The sequence below is a fragment of the Scyliorhinus torazame genome, chromosome 18 (assembly GCF_047496885.1).
Source record: "Scyliorhinus torazame isolate Kashiwa2021f chromosome 18, sScyTor2.1, whole genome shotgun sequence".
Taxonomy (NCBI): Eukaryota; Metazoa; Chordata; class Chondrichthyes; order Carcharhiniformes; family Scyliorhinidae; genus Scyliorhinus; species Scyliorhinus torazame.
The window spans coordinates 91,120,488-91,141,266 of NC_092724.1; the positions used below are offsets into that span (position 1 = coordinate 91,120,488).

General features: G+C 43.7%; 1 protein-coding gene across 9 annotated transcripts in view; it reads left to right on the forward strand.

The window, feature by feature from the left end:
- tmem94 (transmembrane protein 94) overlaps window positions 1-20,779 on the forward strand; it is a 224,276-nt gene that overhangs the window by 74,729 nt on the left and 128,768 nt on the right. For all 9 annotated transcript variants that reach the window (XM_072483032.1, XM_072483029.1, XM_072483031.1 and 6 more), the window contains 5 exons: window positions 1,931-2,050; window positions 3,815-3,942; window positions 6,088-6,224; window positions 8,258-8,460; window positions 13,020-13,171. In XM_072483032.1, coding sequence (XP_072339133.1) covers window positions 1,931-2,050; window positions 3,815-3,942; window positions 6,088-6,224; window positions 8,258-8,460; window positions 13,020-13,171 — 740 coding nt within the window. The remainder of the gene's footprint in view (window positions 1-1,930; window positions 2,051-3,814; window positions 3,943-6,087; window positions 6,225-8,257; window positions 8,461-13,019; window positions 13,172-20,779) is intronic.

A 20,779-nucleotide genomic window follows, 5' to 3' on the forward strand; every position in this document is an offset into this window, starting at 1 on the left:
AACCTAACCATGGCTTTCACATCCCTATGTGAAACCACGATTCACTTAAAATCGCTTCACTTAAAGTTGTGATTTTCAAGATTGCAACACAACCTCGCGATCTTGCTCTAAGAAAATAACATGGCGAAAATTGGAAGATACTGGAGAGAGTGAACCACGCAAGCACAAAAGCAATAACTTTCATGTGTCCAGTGCCTTTTAACATATCCAAATATTTTGCAAAGATTAATTAGAATAATTCTTTTAAAAGCAGTATCTTGTTTAAATTCAATTTGAAATGAGGATTGGTTGTGTATTGTGGATGTAAGCTGGGTAACTAGTTTTTAATTTGGTTCATTGATCTTCAATCCAAATTACTGGATTTGGAAGCTGGTCTTGCTCAGATCAACTTTTTTTCACTTAATTATGGAATTATTTTAGGTCACACCATTAACTGACAGGGACAAGTGCAGGTTTAACAAAATACAGAATAATGCTGTCTCATTAGTAAGTAGCAAGCTCCCAACTAGACAAATGCTGTTAAGAACTGCCTAACACATGTATGTAATAACCATAAAATGAAATCTGTTGAATTGATTCGTCTAGGTAGAATGATGTGGTGCAGTGCTAAACCAAATGTTAAGTGCTCTGAAGCCAGGTCGTATGCAGTTGGGATATTTGCTCTTGGACCATTTTACACGACTATGGTATTAACGTAAAGACTATGCGAAGCACAGAAAGAAGAGGTGCTTCAGAAGGAATTATGCCACTTCCTTGCGGAGTGAACATAACCACCTATTTGTGATGCTCCATTAGTCTCTGGCGAGGTTGGTCTTCTTTAGTCTGACTGTCCTGCTGAGCTCCTTAAAACTGGGGCTTTTGTTTGGCCGTGCCATGAGATCATGGAAAATTCTGCTCAAATGATCACTGGCCTTGTTTAATTACATCCATTTATCCAAAGCTGCCTGGGATTTGGGCCCAGGATGCAGTGGTGGCCCCAGTCCAAAAAAAGTCGTTTTTTTCAAATGTACTGTAAATCAATGTAGTGTATGAGTTTCTTGTAATGGACGCTGTCACCACTTTCTCATCATTTCTTCAGTACCTGGCTGGGCTAGCTGCACAAGCAGTTTACCCTGTTCCTGAATGCTGATGAAGTGCCAGCCTACCTTCTGTGTGAACGGCTGGATTTCCTCTTGGGCGCCTATTGCCAGCACCCAGGTCCCTGCTCCCGATCCTTGCTGTAGTTGCTTGATGATGCACAGCAACACGTTGGCTCCCTGCCAATGTCAATGCCGATGAACACAGGAAGACCCCACTCGAAGGGTCTTCAGTTGTTGGAAAATTGTGGAATAAACCTTGACAAAATATAAACTTCTGTGATATGGTGGGGTGGTTGCAGGGCTACTTGGAGTATCTCACTTTTGGTGCGATGGTCTTAATTATCTTCTCAAATTGCACTTCCCAGTGACAAATAGAAACTAGTTGATAGACCGAGCTTTACAATAATGGTCTTTTCAGCCATTCCTCAACTTTTGGACTTCCAGTGGCGGCCATGGAGTGAGTGGGCGCACATAAGGTGGCTCGTGCCTGAGGACAGGTTCTTTCGCCCTTTTTGCCCATTTTTACAGGTGCAGGTGGAAAACTGAAAATATTGAAGAACTAGGTTTTCTCCTCCAGTGGGTGATATTGAAGAGTTACCAGACGAGGAGTATGTTGAGTAAGGGACATTCTTCGGACCTGGAGGACATGCATGGCGCATCAGGGGAGAAGATGGCGGAGGGACCTCTGGCGAGAATTTAAAATAATTCACATTTCATCTTCTCTTATCAAAATCTTAGTGATAAGTGTTTCCTGCAGAGATGTCCATTTAGGTGTCCTTCTGGTAGTACAATAAACGACCCATTCGCTGCGTGATTAGGGGCATCAACTAAATCTTATTATTATTTCACAGGATGAGATGGTCACTAACTTGGGCCTTTCCACCAGGCAAGCTCTGATAGTGCTACGTAAGCAACTCACTGTAATCCTGGAAGAACACCTGAAGCAGCAGAGAAAGAAGGGTTCCTGGAAGGTATGGGCGTGACGAAAATTAAACACTTGACTTACTCTGCTGCTGTTCTGGGTGGTCTTCTTTCACTTTCCTTAAATTTAAACTCATTCAGAGCTCTCTGACCACCTTAATTTGCACAAAGTCCTGATCACCCATCATGCCTGTGATTACTGATCTAATTGGCTGCAGGTCCACCTAGGCTTCACGTTTAAACTTCTCATTGTGTTCATATGTCACCATGGTCTCTCCCTCTCCACCTCTGTGCAATGTCAGCATCAACGGGGCCGAGGTGGAGATGGTTAGTAGTTTCAAATTCCTAGGGGTACACATCTCCAAAAACCTGTCCCGGTCCACCCACGTCGACGCTACCACCAAGAAAGCACAACGGTGCCTATACTTCCTCAGGAAACTAAGGAAATTTGGCATTTCCACATGACCTCTACCAACTTTTACAGGTGCACCATAGAAAGCATCCTATCTGGCTGCATCACAACCTAGTATGGCAACTGCTCAGCCCAAGACCGCAAGAAACTTCAAAGAGTCGTGAAAATAGCCCAGTCCATCACCTGAACCTGCCTCCCATCCATTGACTCCATTTACACCTCCCGCTGCCTGGAGAAAACAGGCAGCATAATCAAAGACCCTTCCCACCCGGCTTACTCACTCTTCCAACTTCTTCCATCGGGCAGGAGATACAAAAGACTGAGAACACGCACGAACAGACTCAAAAACAGCTTCTTCCCCACTGTTATCAGACTCCTAAACGATCCTCTTGTGGACTGACCTCATTAACACTACACCCCATATGCTTCACCCGATGCCGGTGTTGTGTAGCTACATTGTGTACCTTGAGTTGCCCTATTATGCATTTTCTTTTATTTCCTTTTCTTTTCATGTACTTAATGATCTGTTGAGCTGCTCGCAGAAAAATACTACTTATGACACTAAACAAAATCCAAATCCAAACCTCAGCTCCAACCCTGCAACTCTTTGAGAACTCATGATTTCTCCACTTCTGGCCACCTTGTGCATTCACAACTTGTTTCATTCCATCGTTTTTGGCTGTGCGCCCTAAGCTCTTGGAATTCTCTTCCTGAACCACTCCACCTCAGTCTTTTAAGACACTCCTTAAAATCTACTTGTTTGAACAAGAGTAATGTCCTTTACTCTGTTACAATTGCAGTGCTTTCATATTCATATGAACCTCAACAAACTTAAGAAAAATTGTGCTCAATGGTGAAAAGAGTTTGAAGGCTGGGCAATGAACTGACACAATGTTGTCTTGGGTTACTTTGCTGCTGTAATGGATGTGGGGGACAGGGAAGGGGATGAAAGTTTCACTGCTCAGCTGTGAGTCAGTGCCCTATTTCATTATATATCTTGAAATGAATTGAAGCCCCCAGTCATTCGAGTCTTGGTTCAAAGGACTATCACAAACCACTCCTACGAACAACGTCCTCTGAGCTCCTCCATCAGATCTTTATCTGATGAGTCGGAGAAAGTAAGAGAAAACTTGTTATAAATTGCTCCCTACTGTAACTAATTCCGTTTATAATTTCCCTGCCCTTTGCTCTGGTGTGGCTTTTATAATTCTGAAATTTCCCAGTCCCTGCAGGTGATCTTAACTGCCTGAATCTATTTTCACTTAAGTCTCAAGTGTGGAAATTAAACTAGTATCGCAAAGTTAATGTGCAGCATCGTGGGCAATCTGTTTTGTTCAGTGCTTAAGATGTGATGTGTGTCTGTGTCTATGGTCATCTGACTGCTATACTGATCATTTTGCAGGAAATGTGGTTTAAGGGCTTCCTCCACCCCAATAACCGATCCTCCAGCTTCCATTGGCCAGGGGCTGCTCTTATGTTACTGGCTGCTATTTTACTGCTGTGTTGCTATGGCAGCCAACCAAATGGAAGGTAAGCAACATGTGTGAATCTGCTAGGTTGGTGAGACCAGAAAGCAGCTTTGATGTAGGAGCAAAATGCAGCGCAGCAAATTATTCTCAGACTCATGTGAACAGTTTATCGTGCAGGTCGCCACCATGTATTAGCTGAGATGATGACGAGGAGTGTACGACTGTGGGCTCATGAATACCCCCAGTGTGAACTGCAAAATACGGAGTTGAGGAGTTCATCTGACCTCAAGTTTCAAGAATGGAGCTCGTGATACCTGAACATTATTCAAGCCCAGCAATAAATTTGTTCTGATCACATCTGTTCTCACCTTTAAGACGATGGATTTTCTTTTTAAAATTTGGTTCCTTTTATCACAACCATGTGGGAAATTTCTAAATATAAGGATTTTAGAGATGTGCTGTCTGTGGGACATGAGTTATTTCTGTATTTTGTAATAATAAGGGCAGGTGATGTCATCTAGATGTTCTATCCTGGTCAAGGTGATGAATGTCAACCCGAAGAGTGAAGCCCTTCACCCAACCCTAGTGTCAGCAGCATCTGAATTTTTAAAACAATTATTTTGCTTGTTTCTTGATGAGTAGGACCATTTTTGAAATGTTTTGCAAGTAACTACACTGCAAAAATTGAAGAAAATGTTGAAAGCAAATAACAATTTTGCTGCAGGTGGAATGACAGCCAGTTTAGTGATTGTCTATTTATCGCTTTCCGTTGCCATTCTGATTTTCATTCCAGCTAACTAAGTTTGCCTTTAAAGGCAGATGAACTGTATTGAACCAAATTGATTGGCAATCTTAAGTACCATAAGCAAGTATCATAAGCAAGGTGTCTGTAGAATTGGAGAATTGAAGGTTCTCTTTCCCTGCACCCTAGGTATGCTGACATCACAGACCCAGCCTGATCATAGAATCCCAACAGTGCAGAAGGAGGCCATTCGACCCAGCAAGTCTGCACTGACCCTTCGAATGAGCACTCTACCCACTTCCCTGTTCACCCCGCCCTATCCCCATAATCGCACCTAACCTGCACCTTTGGATTGCGGGAGGAAACTCACGCAGACACGGGGAGAGTGTGCAACTGTCACATACAGTCACCCAACGCTGGAATTGAGGTCCCTGGCGCTATGAGGCACTGTGCCGCCATGCTGCCCTGATTATAGTAGCTAATTATTCCATGGATCATCCCCCTCTTCTCCAGTGACGTGACAGCAATATGCCCCCTTTGTGTGTTACTCAGGAGGTTATAACATCAGAAAGATCTTCCCCGTTACCATTAACTGGCATGCACTTAACTGAAACTGAGAACAACTAATTAACATTTGTCTTTCGAAGAGTTAAGAATGTGGCTTTTCAGCCAGACACATTTCCTCTTGGTGTAGAGATGAAAGATCAACCAAAAATGAGGCTCACTATGCTATACTTCTCATACAGTTACAAGTTCACTTATGGTTAGTTATGACACGTTTTCTCCCTCGCATGCAATCCTCAGCAGACCACCTCACTGGCCATAATGCAGAGCTTCCTGTGGATGCCGGAAATCATTTAAAAATTATTATACATGTTGATGTGGGGTAAGGCACAGAAATTAGCACTGTTGTTTCACAGCGCCAGGGTCCCAGGTTCGATTCCCGGATTGGGTCACTGTGCGGAGTCTGCACGTTCTCCCTGTGACTGCATGGGTTTCCTCCGGTTTCCTCCCACAAGTCCCAAAAGACGTGCTGTTAGGTAATTTGGACTTTCTGAATTCTCCCTCTGTGTACCCGAACAGACGCCGGAATGTGGTGACTAGGGGCTTTTCGCAGTAACTTCATTGCAGTGTTAATGTAAGCCTACTTGTGCCAATAAAGATTATTATTATTTATAGGTCTGGAGAAGTGACCATTGAACATGTCACAGCTTCGGGCTGCAGCTTTCCACTAACATTTTACTGAATACCTCTATTGTAATTGTGCTATTTGTCCATTCAGCACATCTTGCCACATGTCGATCTTAAATAACAGGAATTTAGCACTACGAGTGACCACATTGAATTACACAATGTGTTAATGAACAATTTGTTGTCAAGTTTCTGTACGAGGACAGCAAAAGTCTTAACTTGCTTATTGGCTGCAGGCAACTAATTACCGTGTTTCCTTCTCTCCTCTAATAGCCAGGGCACTGCAGTACTGAATGCTGCAGTGTTGTTCCTGCTTCTTTTCCTCAACCTCTTTGTGATTGAGAGACAGGGGAGAGTGAGAAAAGGAGAGGTCATGGCCAGACTACAAGCAATCATCAATAAGCTGAATGGTGAATAAACTTAAAATACATGTTAGATTTGAGAACCTTTATGATAGATTTAGGCTGAGATTTGTCAGTTCAGCTGGACTGAATGTCTAAGCTGATGAAGAAATAGCTGACACTAATATTGTCACGGATAATAGAACTTAAACAGGAAACTCCAGAAAAACTCAGCAGACTTGGCAGAATATCTGGAGAGAGAAACACAATTAAGGTTTCAGGTGGATGTCATTTGATCAGAACTCAAATATTGGATATGAACAACATTTACATATATACAGAGCCAGGAAAAGTGCCCCTCCTTCCCCTTGTATGCGCACACATGCATACACCCTAAATCTATGGCTGTACGCTTGCTGAATCGCTGTTCTTCTCTAACTTCTTCCAGTTTAGATAAAAGATCATGGGCCTGAAACATTAATTCAGTTTCTCTATCCACAGATTCTGCCTATCTTGCTATGGATTTCCACTGTTTTCAAGTATTTTACCAGCATCTGAATTGTTCTGCTTTTGTCACAGATAATATAACTAAATAAGCTTAAAATCTTGAATGAAACAGAAGTGTTATCCATTTCCAATAACCAGTTTTCTGATCAGATTGCTGGACACTAGGTTGCCCGTATTATAGGCCATTGGTCACATGTGCTTTGCAAACTCTGGTTTGTAAAAGCCCATACCAAACATTCCATTGGCTCCCATCTTTGTTTGTTTATACATTTGTTTATTTGACTGTTTGAATATGATGGGTCTGTAACTTGGAAAGGTTTGTTCTCAAATTCCCCCTCACCAGTGAGCTGCTAATCGCAGCACCATCTGTAACTGAGCTGGGAGTGAATGCTTTTGTGCACGTTTAATTCATAACATTAGACATCAGTTCAGCAACGCCAGCCAGTGGGTTGGTGACCCGAGGGGAACAGCTAAGTAATAACTCAGACAAACCTGCTGCTAGAAGCCCGAATTTTATCCTCTGTTTGTTCAACTGGGAGCATCCAGCTGCAGAGTGGCTCAACTGGGAGCATCCAGCTGCAGAGTGGCTCATCAGTGTAAACGTGTGGCGCATTTTCCTGTCGGTCAACCAACATGTGGTATATTTGTTGTTTCAAGTTTCTTGAAACGACACGGGCTTTGAGCCGTGAAGGTCCTCCATCACCACAAAAGGTGTTGGGGCAATATTGTATTGCTGAGGTCAAATAAGCTTGCATGTACTCAGTCAAACTCTTGACCTCCTGGTCTAAATAGTTCAGTTGCACATCTTTTTTCTAGCTAAAGAAGCAAATCTGAATGCATCGTATATCAGTGTGGAGGTCAGGGTCTGTATTGGCAATACCTTTCACATTGTTCATATCTTAGAAACCAAGGATATTTAGCCAAATAAACATACAATATCGTATAATGGCTAACTGTGGATCACTTTTGAAGAGACGGTACTCATTTGTTCCTGAGTGTGTGTTTGTTTGCATGGCAGTGTTAGTTACTGACAGTTCAGCGACACACACTAACATGTTGGAGTACAGCAGTTGAAGGCACTGGTGTTAATTTTGTGAGTCCCCTATTTCTCTTTGTGAACCCTTCATTTTCAACTTGCATCACACTCAATTGGAGTCATGATCAAAAGCCTGAAGACCGAGCAGCTGTCAATCACAGAATGCGAACTCTGTTGTAAAGATGTAATTTTAATAACTGTGCAGAAATGCTGACGATGGAATGTTTGCTTCATTTTACTTGCAGCGAGTGTCGACCACTCTCTGGTCAAGTTAAGCATGAACAGGCCTCAATTACAAACCCTAGAAAAGCACCCATTGCTCCAGTAGTGTAAATTCCTCCATTGTTTCACAACAATCTTAAGGCAAGATGCAAGTCCGTGTAGTTTGCACCCATGTTCACTAAGAACTGAGTTTAGGCTGTATGCAGCCCGTAGAGAAAGGACAATTTCACTCATTGGGATTGTGTGGCTTCAAACCCAGGTCCTATGACATCGAAACAGAAAATTCAGTAAAATTATATAAATGTTGATTTTCGTTTTTTTTTTTCAATGTTTACAGAAGCACTTGAGGGCAATGAAGATCTGAGATGGGAAGATGCATTGTATCCAGACCTCTTTATACCCTCTGCTCCATCCTGGTCACTTCACTGGGCCTATAGAGATGGGCATCTAGTCAATCTTCCAGTCGGTTTATTAGTGGAAGGTGATGTCATTGCACTTAGACCTGGCCAAGAGTCCTTTGCCTCTTTAAGAGGAATTAAGGTAAGCATTATGTTTTTCTTCGAACTAGATATGGAAACCAAGATCTTTGGGAAAGAAAATGGTGGCAATTGTGGTACTTTTCAATAAAGGAGATAAACCAGAAAGTTATAGGCTTATTAATCTCATTTCAACTGTGAAAACATTGCTGGAGTGTATAACATAGATTGGAATTACTAAGAATCTGTGAACCATGGTGGTTTAGTGGTAATGTCACTGGACTAGTAATCCCCAGAGGCGCATGCTAATGTCCTCTGGACAAGGGTTCAAATCCCATCAAGGCAGCTGGTGGAATTTGAAAATGGAACTGAAATTGGAAAATGGTGACCATGAAACTATTGTCCCCTTTAGATAAGGAAATCTGCCATGCTTAATCGATCTGGCCTACGTTGTGACTCCAGACTCTCAGAAACATGGTTGACTCTTAACTGCAGGATGGAATGACCTTTCAAGCCACTCAGTTCAAGGGCAGTTAGGGATGGCTAGCGACACCCACCTTCCAAGAGGGAATATGTTAAAAAAAAAACATGAATTAATCAGACAGTCAGCAAGGGCTTCGATGAGATAGGTCATGCTCGACTATAGAGTTCTTTGAATAAGTAAGTAGATGAAGGAAATCCAAAGGTTGCATTTCATATGGATTCTCAAAAAGCTTTGGATAAGTTATCCAGAGATTTGTGACAATAGTGCATTGAATTCAGGAGAACGTGGACCACAAATGCAGAGATAAGTGGGAAAGAATTAAAAGGCAAAGGGAAATTTATATTCAATTGAGATCTGTTAGGGCCACTTAAATGTGCATGTAAATAATTTGGATTTAGGATAATATGGAAATTTCTACCTGTACAGATATAGTTAATTATAATATTCCTAAACTTCTAACAGGACTGGAATAGGTTTGTAGGATCTGCAGATAGCTGATACTTTACAGTTAATTGCAGAAATGTTAAATATTACTTTTGAAGATAAGGCTAGGGAAGGGAAGTAATAGGTTGCAAAGGTTGGACCTGCATCTGTTGGAGTTCAGAAGAATGAGAGGTGATTTTATTGAAACATATAAGATCTTCCAGAGACTTGACAAGGTGGATGCTGAGGGGTTTTTCTGTGAGTGAGTGAGACGAGAACTTGGGGACACAGTTTAATATTAAGGGGTCTCCCATTTAAGGTGGAGATGCGAAACAATTTTTCTGTGGGTTGTTAGTCTGTGGAATTCTCTTCACCAGAGAGCAGTGGATTCAGCCAGAGAAATATTAAATTACCCTGAGTTAGATTCTTGATTGACAAGAGAGTCAAATGGTAGACAAGAGAGGAGAGTTGAGGCTACAACCAGATCAAACATTGCCTTGTCAAATGGCAGAACAGGCTCAAAAATGACCGGCTACTAATTTGTATGTACATTTGTGCAATGTTAAATTTTTTAATGATGTGGAAGGAATTTGGTGTGCAGATATGATTGGTCAAGAAAAGTTTAAATTCCGGTGTGCAAAGACATTAAAAAGATAGAGTGGGATATTTGTTTTCATAATTAAAATTGATCAATCCATGGACCCTTGGTAACCGTCAGTCTGCATCATGTTTTAAGAAATTTGTTTTACAGGATGCGAGTGTCGCTGGCTAATTGCCCTTGCGAAGATGGGGGCGAGCTGCCTTCTTGAAGCGCTGCAGTCCATGTGGTGTAGGTACACCCAATGTGCTGTTAGCGAGGGAGTTCCAGGATTTTGACCCAGCAACAATGAAGGAATGGCGATTATATTTCCAAGTCAGGGTGGAGAGTGGCTTAGTGGGAACTTCCAGGTGGTGGTGTTACCAGGTATCTGCTGCTCTTGTCCTCCTAGATCCCACTTGCGCCCTATCTGGGTTCTGAGTGCGGCCCACAGGACATTTTGTTGACCGTTACCCATGTGCAGTTTTGCCAAATTCCACTGATATCCATCCGTATAGTTTTTTTTCCTGCCGGTATGACTGAAGTGATACGCATATAAAGCAAGGGCGAGTGAAGTGAGTTGTATGCTGTTTGCTCACAACATTGACTGTAAGAGCCGTGCGCTCCTTCGGTGACCAAAGTGTAAATATTTATTTTGTTTATACCATTTAAAGTTGATAGTTTTATTAACATATGAATGATTAAACATTTTGTATAACTTATTTTGAAATATTTGGCGTGTATTAAATGTATTTAGTCTAATTCATGGGGTCATGGTTAATGAACAAGCCTAATTTCAATCTTAGCGGCCCACTGAGATGGAAGGCCGCTCATGTGGCCCACTCACTAGCCTAGGTTGCCCATCACTGTTCTAGATGGTCGTGGGTTTGGAAGGTGCTGCCTCAGGAGCCTTGGTGAGGTCCTACAGTGCATCTTGTAGATGGTACTCATGGCTGCCTCGGTACGTCAATGGTGGAGGGATCGAATGTTTGTGGATGGGATGTCGATCAAGCAGGGTTGCTTTGTCCTGAAAGGCGTTGAGCTTCTTGTGTTGTTGGAGCTGCACTCATCCAAGCAAGTGAAAAGTATTCCATCACACTCCTGACTTGTGCCTTGTGGATGGTTGACAGACTTTGGGGAGTCGGGAGGTGAATTACTCACCATAGGATGCCTAATCTTTGACCTGCTCTGGTAGCCTCAGTACTTGTATGGCTAATCCAGTTCAGTTTCTAATCTATGGTAATCCCCAGGATGTTGATAGTGGGGGTTTCATTAAATTTTGTTTCGTAGAATTCCAACAGTGCAAAAGGAGGCCATTTGCCCCATCGAGTCTGCACTGATCCACTCCACCCTATAACCCATAAACCCGTAACCTAACCTGCACATCGCTGGACATTAAGGGTCTATTTAACATGGTCAGTCCCCCTAATCTGCACATCTTTGGACTGTGGGAGGAAACCGGAGTACCTGGAGGGAACCCACGCCGACACTGGGAGAATGTACAAACTCCACACACACACAATCACCCAAGGCCGGAATTGAACCAGGGTCCTTGGCGCTGAGAGGCAGCAGTGCTAACTACTGCATCATCGTGCCACCCAAATGATAGTAAGGCCATTGAATGACAAGGGTCGATGTTAGATCTTCTCCCTTTGGAGATGGTCATTGCCTGGCACTTTGTTACATGCCACTTGTCAGCCCAAGCCTTGATAGTGTCCAGGCCTTGTTACATTTGGACATGAATGGATTGTGGTTGAATACAGTTCTGCTTCTGATGGCCCACGATACCTCATGGATACCCAGTCTTGAGTTGCTAGATCTGTTCTCCACACAACGCGATGGATGATATCCTGAATGTGAAGATGGGACTTTATTTCCCCAAGAACTATAGTGGTCACTCCTATTGATACCGTCATAGACAAATGCACCTGTGGAAGGTAGGTTGGTGAGGATGAGGTCAAGAAGGTTTTTCCCTCCTGGTTTGCTCACCTATTGCAGTCCCAGTCTAGCAGCTATATCCTTTAGGACCCAGCCAACACGGTCTGTGGTGGTACTACTGAGCCACTCTTGATGATGGACATTGAAGTTCCCCACGCAGAGTGCATTATGCACCCTCCCCACCCTCAGTGCTTCCTCCAAGTGGTCAACATGGAGGAGTACTAAGTCATCCGTTGAAAGGGGTCAGAACATGGTAATCAGCAAAAGGTTTCCTTACCCTTATTTGACCTGCTGCCATGAGACTTCTTGGGGTCCTGAGTCGATGTTGAGGACTCCCGACTGTATATCACTGTGCTGGCACCTCTGCTGGAATAGTGATGGCAGTGTCTGGGATATTATTTCTAAGGCATGATTCCTTGTGTGCGACTATGTCAGGCTTTTGCTAGACCAGTCTGAGAGAGCTCTCCCAAAGGAGGACTTTGCAGGGTCAACAGGGCTGCATTTGCCGCTGGGTTTGGCGTTGTTGTCTCCGCTGTCTCGGTTGATGAAGATGGATTGTCCGGTTTTATGCCTTTGTCACATGTAGGCCAGACCAGGTAAGGGTGGCAGGTTTCCTTCCCAAAGGGACATTAGTAAACCAGTTGGGCCTTTACAATAATCAACAATGGTTTCATGGTCGGCATTAGACTTTTAAATCCAGATGTTTGAGTTTAAATTCCACCTTATAATAATAATCTTTATTATTGTCACAAGTAGGCTTACATTAATACTGCAATGAAGTTACTGTGAAAAGCCACTAGTTGCCACTCCGGCGCCTATTCGGCTACACTGAGGAAGAATTCAGAATGTCCAAACTACCTAAAGCACGTCTTTTGGGACTTGTGGGAGAAAACCGGAGGAAACCCACGCAGACGTGGGGAGAACATGCAGACTTCTCACAGACAGTGACCCAAGGTGGGATTCGAACCCGAGACCCTGGCGCTGTGAAGCAACAGTGCTAACCACTGTGCTACCCTGACTCCTTCTGCCATGGAGGCAATCGAACTCTGGTCCCCAGAGGATTACCCAGGATCTTTGGATTACTAGTCCAACGACAAAACCACTGTGCCACTGCCTTCCCTGGATGTGGGGTGTTTTATTTTATCATGATCTTTATTAATTAAATAATGAACCTCCGCCTCTCTCTCTCTGTCTGGAACAGGATGACGAGCACATAGTCCTGGAGCCTGGTGATTTGTTTCCCCCATTCTCCCCGCCGCCTACACCCAGGGGAAAAGGAAAGAAGGGACCCGAGAGTCCTCAGCAGCACAGACTCTTCAGAGTAGTGAGGACCCCGGTTCTTGAAAATGTCAGGTATGAGGAGGATGGAGATTTCCTGTGGTGATTGGTTAAAGTAGTTTAATCCCCAACCACTGACTAAATTTACAAACCTGGATGTTTGATGCTCCACTGTCTTTAGAGATCACATTCGTCTCCTGTGGCAAACATTTTTTTGCCACGCAGTAGTTGGAGAAATCAGAATAAGATTTCTGGTCCTGTGTTGAGCTGCAGTAGATAATGTTCAAGGTCTTGTAACTTGGGAAAGCAGTGGGGGTGCAGTGAGTTTATGTAAGTGACTGCTTAGACCCTGATGCTCATGCTGGGCAGCTATATTTGACCATTGTAGCCATCTGGGATGGCCACTTACAAAGGAAACATGGATACCTGCAAAGACTCGAGGGAAATATGGCCAATACAGGATTCAGGCAAATTCAGAGCATAAATGTATATTTGCTAACCGAGAACCAGACAGTATCGAAATCCCCAGCCGATTTGCATTCTAATGGCCCATTTCCCCAGGACAAAGGACTGGTACTCGGGTATCAGATACAATTCCAGACACATTGGCGCCACTCCCTTCACCCAGGAAGCCCAAACAGCCAAGGTCAATGACCGCTCAGGACACGCCTAACCATCAAGACACCCGCCTCTTTATTGGCTCAAATCGAAGGCCGTAATCGAAGGCTGCCGAATTATTGGGTCCTAAGCAAAGGACCCCCCAAAAGAGCACGAAACCCCAAAGGATAAAAAGCGACACTGCCATGTGTTCGATCTCTTTTGGCCCTGGCACACCGGCACTCTTCGGCCCGGCCTATACCTGAAGCCAACTGCAGCACCACGACCAGAGGCAAGTTCAAGATCAACGATCGCTACCAGACGGATGAGCCCAGCAGAACCGAAGTTACTTCTCCAGGCCCAGCCACTCCAGATCCGAACAACGGTCTTGTTCCTCTGCCAAAGCCGGGTGCCTGAAGTTAAGTACAGGTTGTTGTAGTGTGAGGTATAATTTAGCTTGTAGTGTTTTTATGTTGCAGGTGTGAGTTAATCTTGTGTGTAAATAAACCATTATTGAACTTGAACTAACTGACTGGTTGTTGGGTCTTTGATCAATATCCGGTTGAACCTTGCAATGGTATCATTTGATACCTGACGACTCTGAAAAGCAATATCATCATTATTAATTGGCAACATTCTTGGTGACGCTGGTGGGATAGTATCTCACTCAGTATTAAAAAGGGCAACACCATTTAATGTTTCCATCTGTAAAATGGTCAAATGTAGCTTAAATCCATCAGTGGTGTTGGAGAATTTTAAATTAAATTGGCATTATTAGCGTTTGTGGCAGTATTGCATGGTGCAGTATATGTGCGTTTCATGCGTAATTTGCAAAAATATTTGTTTATAAATTTCTTGGTGATTGGGGTGAGGGGATACCGGGCCTGTAGTTTCCCCTCTTTCTGGGTAGATTTCTGCGATACTCTGAGCAAATATGAGGTGCCAAACTTCTGCTTTCATACAAACTCGAAACAAATCATTTGGATTGGATTTGTTTATTGTCACGTGTACCGAGGTACAGTGAAAAGTATTTTTCTGCGAGCAGCTCAACAGACCATTAAGTACATGAAAAGGAAATAAAAGAAAATACATAATAGAGCAACACAACATATCCAATGTAACTACTTAAGCACTGGCATCGGATGAAGCATACAGGGTGTAGTGTTAATGAGGTCAGTCCATAAGAGGGTCATTTAGGAGTTTGGTGACAGTGGGGAAGAAGCTGTTTTTGAGTCTGTTCGTGCGTGTTCTCAGACTTCTGTATCTCCTGCCCGATGGAAGAAGTTGGAAGAGTGAGTAAGCTGGGTGGGAGGGATCTTTGATTATGCTGCCCGCTTTCCCCAGGCAGCGGGAGGTGTAGATGGAGTCAATGGATGGGAGGCAGGTTCGTGTGATGGACTGGGCGGTGTTCACGACTCTCTGAAGTTTCTTGCGGTCCTGGGCCGAGCAGTTGCCATATCAGGCTGTGATGCAGCCTGATAGGATGCTTTCTATGAATATTAGTATTACAATGGCCGGGATGTTTGTACATGCAACCAATATGCAGGACGGGAGAAACCTCTGCCTCAATTAAGAGGAGATAAAGAGTTCACAGACTGATCTGGATAGGCTAGGAGAATGGGACAAAGTTGGCAGATAGAATTTGTGGATAAGTGAGAGGTTATCCATTTTGGCTGAAAAAAGAGAAAGGCAAATTATCATCTAAGCGGAAATGTGACTGGGCAGAGGGATCTGGGTGTCTTTGTTCGTGAATTGCAGAGAGTCGGTATGCAAGTACAGCATGTAATAAAATAGGCAAATGGAATTTTAGTGTTTATTGCAAAAGGACTGGAGTATGAAAGTAGAGAAGTGTTGTTGCAATTGTATAGGGTGTTGGTAAGACTGCACCTGGAGTATTGTGACAAGTTTCGGTCTCCTTATTTGAGGAAGGATGTGGTGGCATTGGAGGCAGTTCAGAGCAGGTTCACCAGATTGATTCTGGAGATGAAAGCGTTGACGTACGAGGAGAGATTGAACAGTTTGGGCTTATACTCGCTGGAGTTCAGAAGAATAAGAGGGGATCTGAACGAGGTATACAAAATACTAAGAGAGATTGATAAAGTAAACGTAAACCAAATCTTTCCCTTGTGGGGAAATCTACCACAGAGATATTTTGAGAGGCGGTAGATTTAAAACTTTGATGGGGAGAACTATTTCTCGCAGTGAGTGGTGAATTTGTGGAACTCACTGCCCCATAGTGCAATGAAGTCCGAATCATTAACTCGTTTCAAGAAGGAGATAGATTTTAAAAATGGGTTAAAGGGATATGGGGAACAGGCTGGGAGGTGGATTCGAGACCAGGAAGAGATCAGCCATGATTTGATTGAATGGCAGAGTAGGCTTGAGGGGCAGAATTGCTTACTGCTCTGAATTCCTATATTAAATCCCTGGAAGCCCAGCCCACGACTAATTGGAAACGAGTGTTAAACAAGTAAATTGCTGGAGGGAAGAGGGATCTCTGTTGTCGGAATAAATGGTAACAGTGGAAACTTGTAAAAAGCTCGTGCTTTCCTTAATTCACGAGTCAGAAGAAAGGAACTGGAGTCACTTGGGTACTGTACAGGACTGGGGAGCTCTCGGCATGTTAGTGTCATTGAGTTTAGCGGAACTCTGGTTTAATTGGTGCAGTACAGTGGAGAGTAGCCACAGAAAGTGTAGACTAGCTCTAAACAGTGCTATGCCATATAAGGTTTAAGTGATATGTGCTCAACCTTAACTCCAAATTGGCAGGCTATCAAACATCAGCTATCAATCCATTTATATTTGATTAGCTTTATTTCCACTGAAGTACAATTTAACACCAGAAATAGGTATGATATTGAGCACTAAGTGGTTAAAACTGAGAGAGGACTCCTATTGTTTATTTGCAGTATGGAATGGTACAGCTGTAGGGCTGATGGCCAGGGGGCTCATAGTTAAGTTTGTTTGGCAAAGGAGCCAGAAGTGGCATGAGGGAAGAACATTTTTTAAAAATTGTTATGATTTGAAATGCACTGCTCGATAGGATGGTGGAAACAGATTCAGTAATATATTTCAAAACAGGATTGGATAAATACTTGAAAGAGAAAACAAAATGCAAGAACATGGGGGAAAAAGCAAGAAATGGGACCAACTGGATTATTCTGCAAAAGAGCCAGTACAGATTGGATAGCCCAAATGGCCACCTTCTATTCTTTGCTATTCTACGATGTGCAGTTATTCTGCATTTATAAACTCTAATTTACTCTCTTTATTTACTCCTCAAGCTGTCAGTTGGGAAGCCGCTTTTCTCAATTGGGCAGTAGAAATGGCTGCATGTGATTAAGCATGCAGCTGCACACTTTCTTCCAATAGCTTTAAGAATCTGATCATGGACCTTTCCCTGTATAAAGGGAAGGGCCACACGAGCAAGAAATGTGGCCATTGGCTGAAAATGGCAGTCACTAGCCTGTTACAGGTTTCCCTCAGCATAGAGAAATCTTAGAAGATCATAGGGACAGGAGTAGACCTGAGCTTGTTCCGCCATTCTCATGGGTATCCAACTGTCCACCCATTTTTGCTACATATCCCTTGCCACATCTGGTTTGTGAAAATATATCTCAGAATTAAAATGAATAGAATCTACTGCTTTTTGTGGCAGAGTTGCACTCTTCCACCACATCTTCCGAGTTTCCTAAATGGTTTGGCTCCGATTTTAAGGTTATGCCCTCCTCGTCCAAGCTCCCCATGAGCAGAAAAAGTTGTTTTTATTTATTATCTGCCTCCTCTGATCCTTTCATAAACCTAAAAGATTAAATCAAATCACCCATTAAACTTCTGTCTTCCAGGAGCACAAGTCTAGTCTATATAATTTGCCTTCACAGTATAACCCTTCGGGCTCTGGTTAATGTTCTGGTGAATTTGTTGCTGTATTCCTTCCGCTATATACTTCCTAAGGTTTGGTGACGGAACCTCCGATGTGTCTAATTAGAGCTTTGTATAGAATGTTAGAAATTTACAGAATGGAGGAGGCTATTTGGCCCATAATATCATGCCAACGAACAAGTAGCCAAATTCCACTTTCCAGCTCTTGGTCAGGGTAGCCATAGTTTTGTTTGGGTGACCTAAGTCACATACTGGGCTGTCCTTAAAATCTGATGATGGAGGACATGTGATGTCCTTGCATGGAGTGCAAGGATCTTATTGAATGTAGACCACTTTGCAAGGAGGGTCAAACTCTGAAGATTCCACTGCCTGATCACTCACCAGATTTTTTCTTCTTCTTTTGTTTTGAATTTTTTTAAATTAAGGGGCAATTTTAGCATGGCCAATCCACCTACCCTGCACATCTTCGGGTTGCGGGGGCGAAACCCACGCAAAGAATGTGCAAACTCCACACAGGCCCAGAGCCGGGATCCAACCTGGGACCTCGGCGCCGTGAGGCAGCAGTGCCACCGTGTTGCCCTCGGATTTTTTTCTAATGTTGGGATCAGCTTAGAGTTTGTATAATTTGACCTTTTTGTCCAAACCCGCATCGCTTAAAGCAGTGTTTTTCAAACTTTTTTTCCTGGATCCATTTTTACCAACCGGCCTTCTTTTGGGACCCACATCGCCTGACCTTTGCAACCTGTGCCGGCCGACCTTTGCAACCCATGCCGGCAAACCTTCGTGACCCTCACTGGCTGACCTTCGCAACCTACGTGGCCCGAACTTCACAAACCCACCATTTTCACTTGCCTTTAATGTGACCGGTGAGCCTGCTTGGTGTTCGTGATCTCACTTGCTTTGTCATTCAATGTTACATTTCTGCTAAGGACTTCAGCTGATGAGTTAAGATCTCACTAACCGTTGAAAAAATCAAGATGTTTGTCCTTGAACTCGCCATGCGTAATCTTATAATGCCTTTGAAGTTTTTAGAGTTTTAATCTTTCATTTGCCAAAGCTTTCCTGCATATAACACACATGAACTTTGAATCCTGATTTGCAGTGGCACAATTAATAAACCCGCGCCTCAAGTAATCATCTTCATGCTGTTTTGTACTTGTTTTCAGCTTCTTCATGGGTTGTTCACCAGAGACCCTGGAGTTCGCACCAGCATTGCTGGCAGCTGCAAAATCATAGAATCATAGAATTTACAGTGCAGAAGGAGGCCATTCGGCCCATCAAGTCTGCACCAGCTCTTGGAAGGAGCACCCCATTTAAACCCACACCTTCACCCTATCCCTGTAAACCAGTAACCCCCACCTTGGCTAAGGGCAATTTAGCATGGCCAATCCGTATCAGCCTCCCCGAACAGGCGCCGGAATGTGGCGACTAGGGGCTTTTCACAGTAACTTCATTTGAAGCCTACTTGTGACAAGTGATTTCCATTCCATCCACCCAGCCTGCACATTTTTGGAGTGTGGGAGGAAACCGGAGCACCCGGAGGAAACCCACGCAGACACGAGGAGAACGAGCAGAGTCCACACGGACAGTGACCCAAGCTGGGAATTGAACCTGGGACCCTGGAGCTGTGAAGCAACAGTGCTAACCACTGTGCTACCGTGCTGCCCACATGCAGTAATATTTCTTGCATCCAGAACACGTTACATCAGCGTGACCTGCTCTCTGACGTCACTCTGGGCAGAAAGACTCCAGCGATTTTATTTTTTTTTTAATTAAAAAAAAAAATTTTTTTTTAATTTGCTCCTGGGTCAACATGCTGACACTAGGAGGAGGCGTTTTGCCCCACTGCACTGTGGGCCTGCGCATGCGCAGAACAGCTGGCATTCTGGAATCCAGTTGCGGCCAGCATTTTTAAAAGCCGGTCATGCCATTGGGCACTACTTTCCACAATCAGGGAGGCTGCACGCATTGCCCCGTGATCGGAAAAGCCCCGGCCCATGGCTCCGCGACGCTGCCAACACTCACCCGCGGGTCACGACCCTGGGTTTGAAAATTACTGGCATAATGCACTCACAGAGCTTCAGCAACGTTTGCGTGATTTGAATCGCATATTCAGTAGTTTCGGAAGGTCTTCATGGATTAGCAGCGCTGGGTTGTCTTCGGTGCAGCCCAACTCTTTCAGAATGTTTGTCTTCCAGTGCACGTCAGCAAGTGAATTATTAGACAGGACTGTGAGCCATTGTACAAGTGATGATTTCAGTGTACCACTGAAATCAACATTGTTGTGTTAAGGACAGTTTCAAAGTGCTCTGTGTGATTACTCTTTGCCCTCATAGAGGAGAGCAGTATCTGCTGAAGGATACGCAACAGCATGGCTAGCCAGTACAAAGTGTATGCACTAGATTCCCAGTTGATGTCTGCTCGTTTCCAGATGATGTCTACTCTAGTCTTGGTCTTTTCTGTGGCCTTTTTCAGGTGTTCATGATGCGAGGCTGCGGTTTAGGGTGATTCTAACGTACTTGGAGTTTGTTTTTGACCTGTTAGCCACAAAGGGAGACCTGGAGTTTGCTGTTAGGCCAGTCAGTTACTGAAGTGGAAAGCAGTGACTGTGATCTTAAAGCCGTAACCTCTTTGATCTTTGTTTGTATCTGAGTGCTGCATTTTAATCATCTATGCAGATTGACTCCTTTCAAACCTTCATTTTCCTTTTTATTTATTTAAGCAATACTGTATTCAATCCTTTTTTGGGTCCAAAATGGATGACCTCTCAACCTGCATCAAAATCCATCTGCCACAATTTTGCCCCTGTATGCTCCGGTCTACACTTATTGATAAAACTTGGATATATGGCTCTCCATTATGATTGAAGTCATCAATATAACTGAATAGTTTAAAAAAAATTTAGAGTACCCAATAATTTTTTTCCAATTAAGGAGCAATTTAGCGTGGCCAATCCACCTACACTGCGCATTTTTGGGTTGTAGGGGCGAAACCACGCAAACACTGGGAGAATGTGCAAACTCCACACGGACGGTGACCCAGAGCCAGGATCGAACCTGGGACCTCGGCGCCGTGAGGCAGCAGTGCTAACCATTGCGCCACCGTGCTGCCCTAACAGAATAGTTGAGTCCCCAACACAGATCCATGGGCGTACCATGAGCCACTTTCTAATTTGAGAATATATCCATTCTCCCTCCTGTCTTC